The following is a 21,454-nucleotide window of genomic DNA, read 5'->3' on the forward strand; positions in this document are numbered from 1 at the left end:
TGTATTTGTAGTTCTGTGATAGAATTCAGGTATTTAGCCTCACTTCTGTAAGACTTATTATAACAGCAGTTCTAAACCATGATTTTGTGTCAGAAATACCCGCAGGCCAGACTTCTCATATCTGGTGAATCAGAATCTCTGGGGAGAGAAATCAGGATATCTTAAAACAGTTTGAAGTTTTTTTCTGAGGCATATTCGAAGTTGGGGATCCCTGGCTTCTATTAGAAGATATAAAGTTAAAAAAAAAAAAAAAAAGAAGATAGGAAGTAATGTAAAAGGGCTACTCCTGAGGTTAGGAATATATCTGACTTGTTCTTGGTGTCTGGTACCAGTAATTCTTTCCTGAATGAAGAAATGAACCACCTGTGTATAAAACTGTGGCAAATTCTCTGCTCATCTACTTCTTTTCCTCTCTCCTTCCTTATTTTCCTTACTACGAGTAAATCTGTCCTCCAGTCTTGCTGCTGATCAACAGACAGCTTATGAAATCCCCGAGCAGAGTGAAGGAGGGGGCTTTCTGAAAGCAGTGAGGTTTTAGCTACAGCAGTGAGCTGGAAGGGGAGGGAAATTTCCAGTAGCTGCAGGGAAGGTGGATAGACATCCTATATGTTACATATATTGGCTATGCATGCAATAGATCTGTTGGTTGGATTTAAGTTACTTTTATTTAAGGTGGAATCGCCTTCAGTTGTTTCAGTTGTACTGTGTGTGGAATTAATAAACTTTCAGGGAACATGGTTACTTCTTTAAAAGATCTATACACATTTCAGAATGATTAATTCCATTGTGTTCTTGAAGGACAGTTCTGTCGTGTGGCATATATTTGAACAGTTTGGACTAAGACTCAGAAAAATGGCCCTGGAATCCTTTCTGCAAACACCTGACTGATGGGCAAAGCTCTTGTTTCTCCTGCTTTCTCTAAGCAACAAATCTTTGTAAATACTGGAAGAGAACAACCAGTTCCTTGTTTGTGTTCATTGTTGGTTTTCTATTCTTGAGTCAATTCAAAGAACAGTAGCTTACAAGTTACTAGGAGATTCTAGATCTGAGATTTAGTTCACATGCTATGTGGATTCTGTCTTAGAAGTTTGGATAACATCTCTTCGACAAAACTTCTTCAATGTGGAAAAGGATAAGATGCTTATATTCAAAAAGGCTTCTTTTTTTGTCCCCCAGGTGCTTGCTCTAGTTACTAAAATGAATACATTTAGTTGTCTGGTCTACCTCCTACCTCTGCCTAAGCTGCTATAATTTGCTGAAAGTTCAGAGGAAGCAAGCCATACTTTGGTCATATTGCTTTCCCTCCCTGGTTGGGTTCCATTCCTGGTGAGTTTGGCAGTCTTCCCCCTGTGTTTGTCCTGAAAGTTTCTGACCTTTCTCATCCACTTTCTTTCCCAATTATCTCCCTTTGGTTATAGCAAGAAAATCTTTCTCCTCTTGTATTTGCCACGACTCCTGTTGCCTCAGATTTGGAATCAGTCCTAATCATAATGCCAAATACTGAGGAAAACTCTGCATTTTGAAGTGAAATTAGATACATTAAAATACCAGTCAAGCATTTGAAATCATTCAAAGTTCACTTTCAAGTCATTCAAAACATGTGCGTTGGTTTCCTCGTGTTTTATTTTTCTAATCCAGGCTTTCCTCAAGTATTCGCATTGAGGGAAGAAAATTTAAAACGCAAACATGCCTCTTTAATTTAATTATTTTGTTTTAGTTTTTAGTCTTTGAAATCATGTTTTCCACCACAGTTTATTTTAGATGATTTATTTATTTTTAATGATTATCATGGACTCCACGATCATTTTTGGACTAGCCTAAGAGATGGACAACCATAAGATTTTATCTTTGGGAAACTATTTCCAGAGATCTAAATATTAACCTTTACAAATACACTTTTGGAATATGATTTAGCTACAAGTTGAAGACATTCTATAATTGGTTATAGGTGTTAAGAGAATTTAAACATTGATGCTTGGTCTGTTGTAGATCTGTTATCTACATGTTCATCATAAAGGAAGTTATGGTCTTTTCCTTCTAAGCCTGATCAAATTCAGTCCTTGCTTTAAGGAACACATCACTGTTTTTGCTTTTCTTTCTTAATTTGAGAGGTTTTATGAAATAAAATTCATACTATATCCAGAAATAATCCGTGAAACTCAGCATGAGGAATTTTTGACATGGAACCATTCCATTTGAGGGTGTTATTCAATTAATGCTCTGGAGTGAGTCTGTTTTTCTATTTCCTATAGAGACTGGCTTCTGACGGTGTCACAGGGTTATGTTTACCTGTGTGTCGTACCATAACAGCATTATACTCAGCTTGTGTGAGACTAGGGACTCAGGTTTTCTTGGGACCAAATATTTTTTCCTTTTCCCCTTTAAAAGGGGCTCTTTAGACTTCTGCGTGCTAAGAACATTGGTTTAGCATTTTTTTGGTTTGCTTTAATAAGGAGCTGAGCTAGTTCAATGAAGTCCAAGCAGCTCGGCGATGTCTGTGTTGGAACATGAGCCGTCTCCAGACAGGAGAAGCCTGAAGTGTTACTGAGATCGGCTAGCAAGGGATGTGTGTTCATCCAGACTGTAGATGTCAGTTCTGGGCGAATATCTTTGCAGGCTGCTAACATTCCACTTCCTGTCAAATTAGGAAGACACAGAGGGCTAAGGTTGTCTACGATCTTCCTAAATTTCCCATCAAAGGAGCTGCCACTGGTTTCACTCTCTTCACGCCCACAAGAGGCAGAGATAGTATTTCTGTTCTAAAAATGAGTTCTCAAATAAATAAAGTCCACTGTGTATCAAATCTCGAATTCAAATTAAAATGTAAAGAGATGAAGTTGAGACTATTTCAGAACTAACATCATGTCAGCCAAAGAGTATGGTCATCCCTAGACCTTGTTCTCTTAAGGATGCAGATGAGTATTAAGTATTTTTAGGGCAGAAATAAGTGATGGGGATGGAGGCCTGGCATCAGATTCTGCCTGACTTCTAGACTTAGTGTGGCCTCCGTATTTGTTTAGCAAATGCATGGTCTTTGCAGGCCTCATAATCTGTGATTTATAATAGACTCAAAACTGGAAGAACAGGGAGAACGACTCACCTTGCTTTATAATGTGTTAAAAACAAGGTACATTCATTCTTGTTTTAATTAGGCTATTCAGTACAACAGATTTTAAATAGACTGAATAAAATAAAGGCTGTTTTAAATATTCAGTTGCTTTTCTGGTTTGCAATCGGACTTAACTATCTAATTTGTAAGTGATTGTTTAACACTGAATATTTTTATTTCCATAAACAATGAGAACAAAAGTAGAATCAATGTGCATTTGTGGGATGTTTGGCTTTCTTTTCTTTCTTTTTTTTTTTTTTTTAAGTTTTAAAGCTTAATGTTGATATTGTTTTCTTAGTCACTGATTATAATGAAAGGAAATGATTAAGAAGAGAAATGTTGCTAAAAAGAGTAAAATTAGACATTTTGTTTGTACTTGCATATGACGGTTAAACTTAATGCTATCTTCAGGAAAAAGTGGTTTATAAATTAAGTGCCCTGACACTTAAGAAGTCTGAGAATCATGCGGGGCACTTGGGTGGCTCAGTGGGTTAAGCCTCTGCCTTCGGCTTAGTTCATGATACCAGGGTCCTGTGATCAAGCCCCGAATCGGGCTCTCTCTGCTCAGCGGGGAGCCTGCTTCCCCCACTCTCTCTGCCTGCCTCTCTGCCTACTTGTGATCTCTGACTGTCAAATAAATAAATAAAATAAAAAGAAAGAAGTCTGAGAATCAAAGTGTTGGGAGCCAAGGAAGAGACTTTAAAAGGTTTATTTTTTTTTAACCTTTTTCTTTTTTTTTTTTTGAATTTTATTTTTTTTTCCAAAATTCATTGTTTAAAAGTTTTATGTTTCAACTCTTTGCAGAGTTTCTCACCTCATGGTGTGTTTTTGTAGATGTTCATTCGATGGACTTTGGTGGCTCATTCTTTGCTAGTTACTGGTAATTGCTTTCCTCTCCTAAAAACAAACCTTGCCTACTGTTCTTATTCACATAAGGAAAAATGAGTACAGCATCAGTTCTCTTCTGGCTACATGTACTTTGTTGGGGAAAGATGTGGGCCACCTCAAGGATCTTCTGGTATTTTGACAATGGGTTTGATAAAACAGAGTCCACAGCATGTATCTTTTTTTTTTTTTTTAAAGATTTTATTTATTTATTGACAGAGAGACAGTGAGAGAGAGCATGAGAGGGGAAAAGTTCAGAAGGAGAAGCAGACTCTCCACTGAGCGGGGAGCCTGATGCAGGACATGATCCCAGAATTCTGGGATCATGACCTGAGCCGAAGGCAGTCGCTTAACCAACTGAGCCATCCAGATGCCTCACAGCATTTATCTTATGATTGTTGGTTCTAAGGCACCAGGAGATGCATATGGCCATTTGAAGAGGCAGGACTGAGAATAGGGTCAACATGGGTACTTTAAAATGAGAGGACAGAGTTAAATGATGGTCTGTATGTTACAGTCTTAGTATCTAGCCATCATGGGGGACATTTACAGCCTCATGTTTCGATGTTTGTACACATAGACAGGCCTTAGGACTCCGGGGTCAGAAGTAACAGTCGTGGATCCAGATTCCCGTGCATTCACGGGTCAAAAGGAGAAAAGAAATATTTTGGGACCAAAGTTTATCTCCTTTCTGTGGTCCCTTGCTATGGAAGAGCTGTGTGCGTAATACAAATCTGAGCACTTTACATATCATATCAGTCCATTAAATCTTCCCCACAGTCTCATGAGGCAGTTACAGTGCTTATCCCTATGTTACAGGTAAGGAAGTAGAAGCACAGAGAATTCATGTAATATGGCTCCGTGAAAGAGCCTGGATTTGAATCCAGGCAGCTTGGCTGTGGACTTGGGGTGCCTGACCATTGCACTTGATCACCTATGCTCTATCTAGCTAGGTGATCCATGTCCTGTGACCGTGTCACATTTGTTCTCACATAAAACACACCCTTTCTCTCTGCTGTTTGTGCATCCATCAGACATTTTTTGAGTATGGGCCACGTGCCAGGCAGTGTTGAGTCCTGCGCACAGAGAAGAGGCAAACATCCTGCTTGACTTATAGTCTAGCCAGGGAGATAGACTGAAATCACTCTGGAAGACTAACTTGGGTAAAAATTTGAGGGAGGAAGGCAGTGCACTTTGAGAATGGAGGGAGGGGCCTGATCTCATCAGGTTGCGGAGGAAGAAGCCTGCCCTAGCAGAGTGGCTTAGAGCTGTGGTCCCAAGGAAGGGAAGAGGTAGCCATCTAAATGCGACCATGTTGCAAAGAAGGCTTGAGTCGAGTCAGGGTCCTTTGCCGACCGTTCCCCAGTCCTCTTTAGAGCCCTTGTTGTCAGCAGTTTTGAGTTCCTTAACGAGGTTGTGGACTGTCCCCATGTCCTGGTGTGTATGCAGGTTCCCCTGCAAAACTGTAAGCATTAAGTACAGACACATTGATCCTTGGTGACTTGCATGTTCTCTTCCACCTCCTGCTTCCTGCCGTTTACCAGGTGTTGGGAGTGGTAGTGGGTAGATTCCAAACAGACACGGGAGAACTGGGACAGTGAATGTCTGGGTTAGGCAGTGTGCTTGGACCCTTGAAATACTTCGTATAAGCTAATGCACGTCATCTGAGCTAGAGCTCTTACTTGTAGAATCAGTATCTGTCTTACCTTTTCTTTTAGTACATCACTGAAGAATTGATTACATCTTGTCTGATGCTCTCAAATAACTGGGCTCTGAAAGTTAATTTCACTAGCTCCCTTGGGCATTATCACTAAAATTGTAGGGACACATTTAGAAAGTCTCATTCACTTGATTATTATTTAAGCTAAATTAACTCTCCAGGGTGGCTGCATTGTAGAACCTTACATGTTTAAAGCTAAACATATATTCCCAGAGCATCTATCTGATAGGAGGCATCGTAAGGCTTATAAAAGTATAAAAACAATAAAAACATGTCTATTGCACTTAAGGAGCTTTATACTTGGGTTTAAAGGGAAATAATTGCGACAGAGCTGTCAGGAGCCCATCAGGAAGTGGTTAGGAGGGCTGTGGGGAGCCAGACTGCCTGACTCCACCACACCCTAGCTGTGCGACCTTGAGCAACCCATTCTCAGCATTTCATGTATAAATGGAAATGGGTTAATAATGGAACCAACTTCAGGGTGATTGTGAGAGGATTATTAAGCCAAATTATGTCAAGTGCTTAGAATAGTACCTGGCACATAGTATGCACCCTGTAACTTTTTATTATCACCTTCGTTATCATGGTCATTATCATTCTTATAGTTGAATCTAAGGAATTGGGGAAGGGTTTCTGAGCTTAAGAAAAAAATGCATGGCAGGGGTGGTATTCAAGTTAAGTTTGATGAAATAGGAAGGATTTTAATAGCATAGATGGTTTGGAGTATCCCAGAAGAGACCTCAGATGAAGGTGTGAGGTATGCTTCTGGAATGGTGAGGCATCGGTTGGCACCTTGTCTTGGTGAAGGGTGGGCAGTCTGGCTGGGGTTTTTGGGCAGGATTGAGACTCTCAGAGTCCTGTTCCAGAGTTGCTGGAGGAAGCGGGAGGGGAGGCAGAAAGAAACCTTGTTAGACCTAGAGTGTGGTAAGAAGGGTTTGAAATAAGGTGATGGTATAGTCATGACAGAAAGGTCAAATGCAGATTCACCGGAAAACTAAATGCAGTTAAAGATTTAGGGCCCTTAACGTGTTTGAGCCTCTCTCTCTCTCAGGTCATTGGAGGGAACTTAAGTGGTGGTTTTATAAAATTGAGAAGATACTTGTATATTTTTCTTTCTGTCCCCAAATCTTCTGTTTCAGCCACTCAGGCGGTAGAGGCTTTAGACAAAGAATCAGTCTGGATATTGATTGGATGAGGATGGACACAATGGAATAGAGAGGCCAGGGTCACAGGTGACTTTTGAGATTGAGTTTGGTGGACCGGGAGGAACTCCAGATGACAGACACGAGGATGGTGGGAGAAGCCAGTGAGGGAGCAGTGCTTTCAAACTAAGTGGGGGCTCTACACTGATTAGCTTCACCAGGGAAACATTCTCTTATTACTTCTGCCCATCCCTGTCCTCAGTTGCTGTCTTGCAAGTACGATAAGTTATATGGGGCTTGGGAGAGAGGCCTGTGCACGACTGTTAATTAGTGGAATAGAATCCAAAGCACATATTCTACAGAGGGACATCTTTGTAATGTCCCCATTTAGTACTCTGCGTATGCTAGAACTACCTGTATGAAAATTTTAAGGAAAATTTCTCTTTTGTTTAAGTTTTTCATATTTAGTAAATTTTAGGGCTTCTAGACTGTTTTTAACATCTGTTTTCTGGTAACTTCTCTATTTTGAAGAAATTTAATTGACTCAGAAATGGTCAGTCTGCTAATCTCACAGCAATCATGTCAGTGTTCTGGTGGCAGTACCTGAAGGGGAAAGGCTGTTCTCAGCATTTGTTTCCTCTTTTATAAATAAGCAATGTAGTAAACCAGTAACAGGAAATCAAATGCCAAAATTAAAGAATACTCTCTCAGATGACCAAATCAAATCCTCAAGAGTATTTCCGCTTTACAGGTCACAGAATGTAAATATAATTAAAATAGGGGCACAGGTTTCATCTTTAGCTGTATATGGGATGTGTGTCTGTGTTGCCTTTTATAGTAAGTCTTTTTTTAGGAAAAAATAGCACCTAAAAACACAGCTAAAGACAGAACTGAGACAAATGTCCCCAGAGAAAGACCATCAGCCAATTTGTGACTAAAAGTCTGGTTTAGCCCTTCTATATTAAGTCATTTTTTGTTTGAAGAATCACTTTTTATGTATCAGAGGGATTAAATGATCTGAATGGAGAAATACCATTGTAAATTTTAAAATGCTTCTGAAATTTATGTATATTATTTCTGGACAGGCTTTAAAGATTTAATGACCATAGGATTTAATAAAAAGAAGTGATTTAGAAATATTTTTCGATTAATTTAAAGAGGATTTTATTTAATTTCCCAGGTTGGACTGCTATTCTTCTATAAAATTAGCCCAAACATGATATTTTGAAGCATTGTTTCTCAATGTGTGGTGTGCACAAACTTTTAAATATGGTAAATTATGTATTTTAATATTCATTTATGTCTAGAATCTACATGGCAGATGATACTGGTTTTCTGTTAACAGCAATGACATAAAACACTTCAGAATAAATTGATTTAAAAGAGTGTGTCTGTTTAAGGAGAAATAATAATACATGGTCCTATGTATGGTGTCAGAAGTTAGAAAAGTTGATGTATGATTTGTTGAAGTGTAGAAAACATTGCCTTATTGGTAAATCATATAAATTATATCTTACAGTACCATAACTTAAGTGATATTGTTAAATAAAAACCTCACAGCCATTGGTTGGTTATTTATTTATTTATTTATTTATTTTTAAATACTGGCTTTTAAAGAATCTTTTAGTAAAGAAATTGAGAGAATTATTTGGGTCCTTGGTATTTGGCATTAAAGTTAATTAAGCAAAAACTCAATCACTTTATTTTACTTATTTATATATATATATTTAAAGACTATTTATTTGATGGAGAGAGAGAGACACAGCGAGAGAGGGAACACAAGCAGGGGGAGTGGGAGAGGCAGAGGGAGAAGCAGGGTCCTTGCTGAGCAGGAAGCCTAATGGAGGGCTCCATCCCAGGATCCTGGGATCATCATGACCTGAGCCGAATCCGAGCCATCTAGGCACTCCAACACAATCACTTTAACTGGTTAGCTTCTAGTAAGTTAAAAATAAGAACATGTCTGTCCAGTGCTATTCTATTGAGAGGTTTCTAGGAATTCCTGGCAAGAGTGGTATACTTTGATAAAAGGCATGTCCTCACTCCTCCAGGGGTAACTTAGCAGTGGTACATACATCAAGCACTATGCAGAAGTCTTTTGTTAGTTTTACCTATCAAAAGTTTGGGAAGATTCTTTCAGTTTGTGTTTATCTATGCTAATATCTAGTGAGGAGAGAGTAGACAATGTATGTTTTTCCTCTGGGAGGCAGGAAAGGAAAATTAAAAGATTTAGAAGATGCTTTGAAATTAATTTTATTCAGAAAATATTTTTTTAGAGATATTAGAATATCTGACAACCAATTTTTGATATTAAATTTGGTTTTATTTTTATTATATTTTTATTTTTTTAAAAGATTCTTTTATTTATTCATTTCAGAGAGAGAGAAAGAGAGCACACTTGTGCAAGCCAGAGAGCATGAGCAGGGAGAGGGGAGGAGGGAGAGGGAGAAGCAGGCTCTCTGCTGAGCAGGGGGCAGATACAGGCTCTATCCCAGGACCCTGTCCCAGGATCCTGAGATTATGACCTGAGCCTAAGGCTCAGGTTAACCAATTTAAGCTCAGGCTTAACCAACTGAGCCACCCAGATGCCCCTGGTTTCATTTTTAAAAAGAGTAGACATTTACTATTTAACTGATTTAGTTACTCTACATTTGAAAAACAAATTAATCTATGTCTGTACAAAATGTAAGACGTGGAGATAGTAGAAAATGTCAAGTAGAAAGTATTCCTTTCTTCCTCCAGTCCCTTTCCTTGTCCTGTTCTTCAGATACAACTACCGTTACCAGTTTGAAGTCACCTAGTTTTAGAAGTCAAGTGGTCATGATCCCAGAGTCTCAGGATTGAGTCCCCTATCTGGCTCCCAGCTGTGCGGGGAGTCTGCTTCTCTCTCTGACCTTCTTCCCTCCCATGCGTTCTCTTATTTTTTCTCACTCTCAAATAAATAAAATCTTAAAAAAAAAACAAAAAAAAAGTCAAGTGTAATGGTGTTTTAGGAATTTGGAAGAATAGGAATTTTTGCCCCCCATTTGTGCTGCTGTTGTGTGTGTTTATATTTTTTAGCAGATTACCGACTTTGGAGTTGGATCTTTGAATTCTAACTCTGTCAAAGAGCAGCAGTGTGAGTTTGGAAAGTACCTTGCCTTTCTGGGCTTTAGATTCCTCAGCAGCAAGGCTTAATAAATGTTTTTATTATTCCCAGTTTTAGTCGGGCCTAGTTTGTCTCTCTGTCTCACTTTCTCTTTTAATAGGAGACATATCTCAGAAGATGTGGCATTAAGAATCTTTAACAAAAAAATATTCGTGACATGTTCTTTTTGAGAAGTAAATTTGGTACTTTAATGACCCTAGCATGCATACAGTAAGGCACTCATTTATTACGTTTCACCGATCATCAGGTTGTAAAAGGTCATTGTATTTACCTGCCCCTGGACCCTTCCGGGAATTTAGATGGCCTCTGCTGGGTTTCACTTTGCACTTATTAATAATTTAGCACTGGGATAAAAATAAAAACAGACTCTCATCTTACAGTGTGAGAACATGGGTCATGTGTGCTAAGTCATGCAGGTAAGATGAGTAGCTAAACCCTGTGGGGTATCCAGGTTAAAGAAGTATTTCATGTGGTCTTTTGCCTCTCTTGCAGAATGGCTGCCCTGAAATTAAAGGGAATTAATGTAATTGCTGCTGAGGAAGGAAATGTATTTTTGCTTTTCAAAGGTTGCTGTCTGAGCTTTAATTATGTCATGCAAACACAGAAGCGTTTTCCAGCAGCTTTCCCTTTTAGCAGAGGTAGTCAGCTTTCCAGTAGTGCTGCATCTTTAGGCTTGAGAAATCACCGCATTATTACCGTCTCTATTTATAGGGTATAACCTCCCATTAAGGCACAGCAAAATCCTGTTTTCATATTGGTTACTGAAAGTGGGCTTTAAAGCCAGGGTTGATTTAAGTGGATTTTTCTAATTATTGGAGCTGCAACTAGAGCTGTGATTCTCTTGTAGAATGAGTGACTCACGCCTAGATCATTCTTTACAGTGGTTTCATTTTCTGGGCTGTTCTTGTTTCACGTTCAGTTGGCTTTGGTTGGTGTGTCTCTATCAGACCGTTGGGCTTGCTTGTCAAGTAGTACAGAGCTTTCTTTCAAAGGCTTTAAGTCTATTTTATATATTTATTTTAGTTTTCTTTCTTTAGAAGACAGAATTAAGATGTTTTCTAGTCCTGAAAGTATTAATAGTTAAAAATGCATGTAATATATTGCTAGTGGGCTAGCTTAAAACTCAAAGGAGATTTGCAAGTAAAGAGGAAGGCCCTGTTTTTTTTTTTTTTAAAGATTTTTATTTGTTTATTTATTTATTTGATAGACAGAGAGAGATCACAAGTAGGCAGAAGGCAGGCAGAGAGAGAGGGGGAAGCAGGCTCCCCGCTGAGCCCGATGTGGGGCTCGATCCCAGGACCCTGAGATCATGACCTGAGCTGAAGGCAGAGGCTTAAACCACTGAGCCACCCAGGTGCCCCGAAGTCCCTGCTTTTTAAGAACTGAGACCCTGGCACTCTTGCTGAAATGCACAGGGTTTTGAAATAATGCCATTAATTATAGGTAGAGAGGATCTTTGGGGATAAAATTTGATTCAAACTATAGAGGAAAAGGACCAATGTCCTCAGCTCAAAGTTAAGATATTAAATTATACTTAGAATATAATTGGAGTCTGCCTACGGTTTGTACTGCTCTGCACAATTTGGCCACCACTTGGTTCTCCTTCCCACGTCCCAGCCACACTGAGGATCTCTCTGTCCGATCACCAAGCTCTTTCCCTCGGCAAGGATGGTGCCCTCGTTATTCCCACTGGCTGGCAAGTGCTTCCTCCTTTCCCCTGCTTTTCCATGGCGTGTGCCCTGCAGATCTTACCCTACAAGTCTCTGAGGGAGCCTTCTCTGTGCCTCCCCTCAAGCAACCCCTTCCTATTCTCTTTCCAGAACGCTGTTTATTTCCTTTTTAGCACCTATCTCAGAATGTGTTTGTTTTGTTAACTATTGTCTTTGCCCCATAATGTAAAATCAAGAGAGGTACCAGTACCATACAGTGCCTAGCACATATTATATAGTCAAGATGTTGATTAAGTTGTTTACTGGTTTGAAGAGCTCCTTTTTGTTTCTTTAAGATGAGTTTATCATGCTGGGCCAGAGGGATTTAAGTATCCTCGGTATCAACAGTCAAGCCAGTGTGTTTTCTAGTGCTCTTTTTAAAAAAAATTCTTTTTGAATATTTTTATTTATTTAGTTGAGAGAGAGAGAGAGCAGAAACCCAAGCAGACTCCACACTGAGCATGGAACCCAGTGTGGGGCTTGATCTCACAACCGCAAGACCACGACCCCAGCTGAAACCAAGAGTCAGGGTCTTGACCGACTGAGCCACTCGGGCGCCCCTGAGGGTCTCCTACCCACATTCATATGCGTTGTTGTGTTGTGATTTGATTTTACTGTACTTTATTTTATTGTACTGGGAGTGCACAGTATAATAATGAAAGTAGAATTGTTCTGTTCCCAAAAGGGAAAACTCTGCCATTGTATCCATTCACTGTGCTTTGTCAACACTCCTGGATGGCCTCTATGGGTCTACGCACCGTCTCGAAGCTCTTACCCGTTTCTAAGCCCGAGGTGGCAGCTCAGCTTCAAGCTGAAAAGGAAATTTTGGTGGCTTGGTTGCTGTCCTTTAAAGGTTAGCATTATCACCATGACGGACAGTTGTCAAAGTGGAAAAAGGGAAATGCAAATTTGGTGGGTAATTAAATTAGTTTTGTGTCATTCTTTGGTGGTGTTCTAAATGTTGCTATTTATCTGTCTTAGGTAATCTATTTAAAGAAGACACCAGAAGAAGCCTACAGAGCACTCCTATCTGGCTCAAACTCCCCCTACCTTCCGTTCAGGTATAACTCTTGGGAGACTTGGGCTAATAGCGCTTGGTTAGACAGCAGCCACTGTCGGGTTGGAATACCATGTTTTTAACTGTCTTAAGACTGTGACCACGATGTTATACAGAATAAAATGAGTTGGTAGTTCTTATTATTTTATTTTTGCGGAGTTCTTTCCCCCCCTCTCTAGTAGGAATAAAATAGCATTTTCCTTTTAGGAATTAATTTTCTCCTTGAATTCCTTCTGCATCTTGACCTTTCAGCACAGAGTGGCTGATTTATGAGCTAATAACCATGTGAAGACTTGATTTGTTAGATTTCAGTACTCTACATCATTGATTCATCCATTTATTCTTTCGCTTCAGGGCACGAGTGAGCCCTGACTGAATGTGGGGTCTGGGGATAGAGAATAAGACCCTCAAAGTACCTTCCCAGGGGCATATGTTCAATGGGGACCCAAAATGACCTTTTTAGCCCATGAATCTAGCTTATATATTGAGGAAGGCTGTTTCTTATTACAGTGTTAGAAACTACTATTTAAGTATCAGCTGCAAAGGTCATTTAAAAATTTTAGGTAAACTTGAACTTGTTTAAAAAATGAAAGGGAACATACAGCCAAACTCCCACAATGGTTGTTTCTGTTAGAATTGTGAATATTGATAGATACATGTGAAATGATGTATATATATTTTGTAATATTGCTTATTTTTGTATCCAAATCTACAAGCATTTGTAATTCTTTTTTTTTTTTTTTTTAAGATTTTGTTTATTTGAGAGAGAGGGTGAGCAAGATAGCACAAGCAATGGGAGGGGCAGAAAAGGAGGGAGAGAGAGAGAGCGAGAGAGCGAGAGAGCGAGAGAGAGAGAGAGAGAGAGAGAAGCAGACTCCCTGCTGAGCAGGGAGCCTGACATGGCGTTTGATCCCAGGTTCCTGAGACCATGATCTGAGCCAGAGGCAGACACTTAACGAATGTATGTATTTCTCATTGCTGCTAATCTCATAATTGCCAACAATAATGAAAAAAAGGAAGAGTGAAGTTTGAGAGACCTCTTTGTCAGTCTTCCTTACTCTCCTGTGAACTCACAGAGGGCAGGTCCTGGTGCCTGACACTTGAAAGTGATTTTAGCAAATATTTGAATGAATAAATCAAGGCTAAATCCCTTCAGATCCAAGGGATTCTCATTTCTGTTTCTCAGGCCATAGGAGGGAGTGTTAATTAGGCACAGGGTGGTGTCGAGGTTGGGAGGAGGAATGGGGGAGATACTGCCTACTGTGCTTAATTTGCTTGATCAATGTTTGATAGTCTCAGTGAAGTCAGAGAAAAGTAGTGAGTGGAAAATATCTTCCAGTTCTAGGGTATGAACTAATTAGCTATTGAAGGGCACATAAAAAGTGACAGATATGTATTAGGAGCATTTTAACATGGAGACAAAGCTTGTTTTTTACTTCCACTTCTAATGGCTTCTATAATTTGAAAGCCTTTTGTAAAATACAATTCTAATTTTTAGAAAAGGCTAATTATTTTGGTCAGTTTGGACTTCTGTAACAAAGGAGCATAGACCGGTGGCTTATAAACAACAGAAATGTATTTCTTAGTTCTGGAGAGGGGATCAGGGTGGTCATGTTCTGGAGAAATCCTTCTTCACTGGGGCAGACTTGTGTCCTCACGTGGTGAATGGAAGGCAAGAAAGGTCTCTGGGTACCTTTTTCTTTTTTTTTAAGATTTTATTTATTTGAGAGAGAGAAAGAAAGAGTGGGGTGAGGGGCAGAGGGAGAGGGAGAAGCAGGCCTCCAGCTGAGCCCCGAGTTGGGAGCCCAACTCAGGGCTCTATCCTAGGACCCGGGGATCATGACCTGAGCCAAAGGCAGACACTCAGCTGACTGAGCCATCTAGGTGCCCCTCAGCTGAGCTTTTAAAGATAGATAAGGGTGTTGAGAATGGAGGGGTCAGATTAAGCACAGGTATGCACTACGGAAAACCCTGGCATTGTGAGGTTTCTGAGTTGACCTCAGAAGTTCTCTGTGGGAGGAGCACAGTGTCTGTGGTGATATAGGGGCCATGTCTGCCTGGGGATCACTGAGGCCCTTTTCCCTGGGACAGTGAGGGCCTATTCAATTTGTTTGCTAAATCGGAAATATGTTTGCAATTTTTCGGTTGTTAGTTTGAAAAATAACACACGCCTGGAAATTATAATGCTGTAATATTTGGAAAATTGTAATGCCAGTCAGTAGGTCCACTGGACAATGTAATTGTTTAAAAATTTTAAGTGGAAAATGTATATTAATTTTTATGCTGGTGATATTTTCCATTCAGAAGTCAAGGGAGATGTATTTCTGTTTCATGAGCTAGATGACCCTTGCTATCCTTAATTGTCAATTTAGGTGAAGATATTGGAAGAGGAGGAAAGAATAAATTTTTTTAAGCATAATTATATGTTTAGCTTCTATGTGCCAGGTAATTAATTTGTTTCCTGAGAACTAGAATTTTTGACTAATTAAAATCAGAATGGAAGAAAAGATAGGAAGAAAATTATTATTACCTAACATAGAATTAAGCAATAATTATTATAATTGTAGCTTATTCTTCCAAATTATTTTTATTTAAATATTTGAAAATATATTTATATTAACATGGCTCAGAAATTAAAAAAATTTACAGTGAGAAGTCTCTCTCCCACCCTTGATCTTACTCTCTAATTTTTTCTGGATAACTTCTGGTATTTGTTTCTTCCATATCCTTCCAGAATTTCTTTATGCACATATAAGCAAATAAAGATATATGTACATTTTTAAAAATTCCAGTATAATTAGTGTACAATGTTACATTAGTTTCAGACATACAATATAGTGATTTAGCTATATAATATATAGAATATATGTCATATATGTAATATATAGAATGATAATATATATAGAATAATATATAAAATAATAATATATAGGATAGTGATATGTAGAACATTACTATACATTACTCAGTGCTCATCACCATAAGTGTACTCTTAATTCTTTTTATCTATTTCACCCACCCCCCCCCCTCCCCTGCCTCCCCTCCCCTCTGGTAACCATTAGTTTGTTCTCTATAGTTAAGTCTACTTTTTTGTCTCTCTCTTTCTTTCTTTGTTTTGTTCCTAAAATTTACATATCAGTGAAAACATGTGATATTTGTCTTTCTCTGACTGACTTACTTCACTTAGCATGATACCCTCCATATTCATCCATGTAGTTACAAATGGCAAGATGTCATTCTTTTTTATGGCTAACATATATATTCTTATTTTTCATTTTTAACACAAAATGTAGCCCATTGCATACACTGTTCTATACCTTGGTTTTTTGTTTTGTTTTGTTTTTTTTTTTTCAATTAACTCGCCTTGGATATCTTTCATATCAATACACAGAGAGCTTCCTTTTCCATTCTGTATTATTTCTGTGTAATATACAAAATATACAAGAACGCATGTAACCACTTGACGGGTAGACATTTAGGTGGTTTCCTATCATTTCTGTTGTAGCTTTTCAATTCACGTGGTCTGAAATGTATTTTAGAAGAAAGAAACTGAGACACTACTATGGAGAAAACTATAGTGTGTGGTTAGATGTAAAGGGATTTTAGTAATCTGTTTGCGTAAAGGTACTCATTATATGAAAAAAGAATGCTTAATGAAAAGATGAGGCATTTGTTTCTGGTTTAGGCACCTGTTTCCTGCTAAAAGTTTGACTGTAACTTGAATGTAACTCTAAGTTTTATCTTTCTGATAACCTAAGAAATCAAGAGTTGTGTTTATATTAACCTATATTTCTAAATCCAACTCTTAATTTAAATGTATAAACCATACATTTGAAGCAGAAAATACCACAAAGTGGTGTATTTATAATTTAGTAAAAAATATAGTTGAAGGAATAGTACTGGTTTTCTGGAATTTGACTAAAGAAGCTTACTTTTTTCCTAATGCTGAGGTAAGATGTGAGTTGATTTTAGTCTGCAGTCCAGACTAACTAAGGCTAATCTAATGTTAACAAGAATCGTCTTATAGTTTGGGTCAGCCATCATTGCGTTGGCCTTTATTTGTAATTTGGATTCTGTGATCCATGAAGTTTTTTTATACCATTTGTTGTTATACTTCTATCTTCATCGTCTAGATTTCTTTTTAATATGCTGTTGCAGTAATACTTTTACTTAAAAAATAAGAAGGCTTAAAGGGACTTCATTTAAGTGTAGTCGTTTTATTGTTGAAAATTTTTAAGGGGTGCCTGGGTGGCTCAGTCATTAAGTGTCTTCCTTCAGCTCAGGCCATGATCCCAGGGTCTTGGGATTGAGCCCCCCATTGGGCTCCCTGCTCTGCAGGGAGTCTTTTTCTCCCTCTCTCACTCCCCCTGTTTGTGTTCCCTCTCTCTCTGTCAGATAAATAAAAAATCTTTAAAAAAAAAAAAAAGGAAAAATTTTTAAAAATGAAGACCAGTTTGAGGGCTTCTCAAAGTGTGGTTTGCGTCTTTATATGCCTTCTTAGACCGAAATGCCTGTTTCCATTTGTTCTCTAGATTCTTAGTGTCTTTCTAGTAAAAGAGTTTTAAGTTTGAATGAGTTTGGATATGAGTTTGAATAATGTTGTTCTTTGAGATTTATTCATTTAACAAAAATTTATCTAAACAGTCTCTTCTGTAAAGGCTTTCCTCATTTTTCTAGAGAGGGTTGGCAGGTCTTTCATCTGTAATTCCCTATTATATTTTGTGCATTGCATTTTGTGCAGGCTCCTTCACATTTTACACATACATGATTAGAACAAATATCTTGGGGCGCCTGGGTGGCTTAGTCGGTTAAGCAACTGCCTTTGGCTCACGTCATGATCCCAGGGTCCTGGGATCGAGGCCCGCATCAGGCTCCCTTCTCAGTGGGAAGCCTACTTCTCCTTCTTCCTCTGCTGCTCTGCCTGCTTGTGCTATCTCTTGCTCTGTTAAATAAATAAATAAAATCTTAAAAAAAAAAAATAAAGCAAATATCTTGGGGCACCAAGTGGTTCAGTCAATTAAGCATCTGCCTTCTGTTCAGGTCATGATCCCAGAGTCGTGGGTTTGAGTCCCACATGAGGCTCCCTGCTCAGTGGGGAGTTTGCTTCTCCCTCTGATCCTCCCCCTTCTCGTCTTTTCTCTCTCTCACTCTCTCTTTCTCTAAATAAATAAATAAGTAAAATTTTTACATTGAGATGTAATTGGCATCAGCATTTTATAAGCTTAATGTGCACAGCATAATGACTTACTTGACATACATATATTGTGAAATGTTTATATGATAAATTTAGTTAACACTCATCACTTCATATAGTTATAAAATATTTCTTTTAGATAAGAACTTTTAGGATCTATTCTCTTTGCAGCTTTCAAATCTACCAGACAGCCGTGTTAACTGTAGTCATCATGTTGTAGATGACATCTTCAGTATTTATTTTATGACTGAAAGTTTGTACCTTTTGACCACCTCCACCCAATTCCTCAATTTACTGCTTGTTCTTGACTGCATTAATTATAGCAGACTTTAGAGATAGTTGAATTTCTGACTTGGTGTGACACTCAAGGAGTGTTTGTTGTGACGTTGCTCTTTGCAAGTCAGTCTTAGTTTCATTAAGTTAATGGAATTAAGTTTCATTTAATTGCGAAGAAGTTGTGTCCAATAATGTACCTTTGCTTCTGTGGAGGATGACCAGTGAGTTTGTCTAGAGTGACTTTGGCTAGGGGCAGCTGGGTGGCTCAGTTGGTTAAGTGTCTGTCTTTGGCTCAGGTCATGATCTCAGGGTCCTGGGATGGAGCCCTGCATCAGGCTCCCTGCTCAGCGGGAAGTCTGCCTCTCGCTGTCCATCTGCCTCTCCCTCTGCTCATGCTCTCTCTCGCTCTCAAATAAATAGGTAAAATCTTTATAAAAAAAAAAAGAAAGAGTGACTTTACCTGAAAACTAGAGGAAAAGGGTATTTTTTCACCTACTTCAGTTCCTTGAGTCCATCCATCTTTAGTGTTGGCTTGGCAGTTGGTCTCAAGGGAACAAGAGGCTGTTCAGTTCTGGGGTCAGAGTCAGCAGAGTTTGAATTGGCAAGCCTAGTGTGAATCTTTTTAGGTACTTTTCCTTTCACTGTGTTACCAAATTTATAGTCTATACTATTGACCAGTTGTTCCATGAATTCATCTTAATTTTGCTTGTCTAAGGCCTCATGAGACTACCAACTCTTAGTGGAATTCTCATATTGTCTTCTTGGCAGTCAATGGCCATGGTTTTCAAATCCACCTTCTCTGATGTTCATAAAACAGTGTTGGTGAAAATGCTCAGCTTTGTAAAACACGGAAAATTGCATAACTCTTCTTTTGATTTCTTTTGTGCTTTTAAATTCATTTTATAAAACTTACTTCTTTGTTTATGGGTCAAATAGGGCAACATGGTGAGTTTTTTTGGTATTTGATAATGGCTCATAGATGTCCTGAAATCAACTTTTTTATGACATATAATATAAAATGGAGAATTTAACTGTATAGATAATAAATAGCATCCAGGCTCCCAGTTTTGATGACAAATATAGAAAGCAGGATTTGAGAAACAATGAGTAGGTGTAGAGGTGAGGTTAAGGTAGGGTGCTGTGTTGACACCCACTGGAATCAAGCTGGTTGGACATTGAATGTTCTCTCTCCAGCTGTCTATTTAGTTTTTCTTTTTTGGTGTTGGTTTTTTGCAGGTCTCCTCCTGGATAGGTGCAGGAATGCATTTTTGTGTGACTGTTTTATTTTAGGTTAGAGAGGAGGCTAGAACTTAGAGGTAGTATTTCCCAAAGTTATGTTGGTTCTCATATTTGGTTTTTAAAAGTCTGAGAGGCTTTAAAAAACGCTGGTGCCTGGGTTCTGTTCCCAGGAATGTTGACATAATTGCTCTAAGGTATTGGGTTTGGGTATTGGGATTTTCAAAAACTTCCACAAAATTCCAGTATGCTGGTAAGGTTGGAACTACTGCTCTATACGATCTACCATGGCAAAATAAAAATAAAAATAAAAAGATTCAAAGAAAAAGTTTAGAACTCTTGGGGATTTAGAAAGCACATTCTCATTTTAAAGATTTTAAATGGTTCTGAGTAATAAAGGAACCTGTTTAACTTCCTTTAACGCGGACTTTTCCAGAGTACTTCATTCTGAACCCCTTTCTACTCCCTCACCCCAATTTCTGTTAATATCCGGCAGCACCAGTATTCTGAAACACTCTAGGACACATTTCCGGATCCACACCTGTGTGGAACAAAATAGATCGCTTGGGATTAGAATAATACGCTACCATTTAATGGAGCTGTTTTTGTACTATTTCCTGAGAATCTTGGAAATAGATGGCTTATCAAATAATGGCATTTTATCTATGATGAACAGGAACCTGCAGCTTTTCTCTTAGAAGAACAGGTGTGAGGCCAGAAAACCTTCCTTACCAGAGGGACCACAAAACTCCCACCAGCAGTCCTTTCAATTGACATTGAAATGAATCAATACTGTTTGTATTAAGGGAGAGGTTTGTTGTGTTTTGGGGATGACCCCTAGTGATATCCCTGTTGCTGAGCTGTGTCTTAATGTGGCTGAGTCTTAGTGGGAAGTCTCTGAAGCAATTACTCTGGACCATCTGGGCATGCCAGAACTTGTAGGTCTCTTAACAAAGGCTCAAAGGGGTCAACCACTTAGAACTTGGCATTAGGCTGCCTTCTTTCTTCTAAAGCAAAATAAACATGTGCTGGTAGATGTTAGATCTAATTATAAAATGTATGTCTTCACAGAAAATGTTGAACTAGATATTTGTTAGCTTAAATATGATATTGTGATTTTTGTTAAAGTTTATTTAGCGATTAACTTTGTATTTCAAAAGAACAGTTTTCCTTACCATGTTTTTCTTTGGAGTATCAACAATGTAGAAACAAAATTTATTTTATGCTTTCCAGTGTATCCTTATGATGGCTATCCTTCTGCTTTACAGTTTGACCTTTGGGGTGTATTTCTGCCCCCTTGGATCTTTAATAAACCTTTGCTTTTAATGCTTAGTGTGATGAGAAAGATCCACATTAGTTTTGATAGTGAGGATATATATGCTAGTTTCCTGAGTTTTGAAAATAGATGGGAGTCAATGGCTTCTCCATTCCAAACTGGTCAGGCTGTTCTCAACAGCCGGGATGTGTTGAGTAACTTGGACCACTAGGAAAAGCAGACTCTTTATTAGATTTTTCTTGTTAAAGTAGTAAATAAATGCCATTTGTCAGGGTCTCTATGACTCACTAAATACACGTAAGGAAGTGAGTTATGCCTATTCTATTTTTTTTGGAACCCAGCAGGTACTTCAGTGGTTTGAGTTGTGAAAGTTGGTTCAGATGATGTTCTTTGTTATTCCTATTTTGATGGTCCCAGATCTGTGTTACCACGTTTCTATAGAAGAGTCAGTGCCAAGCTTTTGTACTCTTTATATAGTACATTTCTGATAGCCAGTCTTAGTTGATAAAGGTGGTTTAGAAAAGTACATTAATTTAATGTATTCATATTAGTTTACTACAATTACAGTAATGAATTACATTTACGTTAATGAATGTAATTATTTTGTTGAATGTCTTTTCAGTACCTAATCTAAAGGCAATTTGCTACTATTTATTAACTTTTAAAAGATTTATTTATTTTTTTATTTGAGAGAGAAAGCAC

At 38.4% G+C, this 21,454-nt stretch overlaps 1 protein-coding gene across 8 annotated transcripts in view; it reads left to right on the forward strand.

Moving 5' to 3' along the window:
- Positions 1-21,454, forward strand: part of CDC14A (cell division cycle 14A) — a 179,631-nt gene that overhangs the window by 58,204 nt on the left and 99,973 nt on the right. For all 8 annotated transcript variants that reach the window (XM_082686498.1, XM_082686495.1, XM_082686497.1 and 5 more), the window contains exon 5: positions 12,695-12,774. In XM_082686498.1, coding sequence (XP_082542624.1) covers positions 12,695-12,774 — 80 coding nt within the window. The remainder of the gene's footprint in view (positions 1-12,694; positions 12,775-21,454) is intronic.

Source organism: Mustela nivalis (genome assembly GCF_964662115.1).
Source record: "Mustela nivalis genome assembly, chromosome: 10".
NCBI lineage: Eukaryota > Metazoa > Chordata > Mammalia > Carnivora > Mustelidae > Mustela > Mustela nivalis.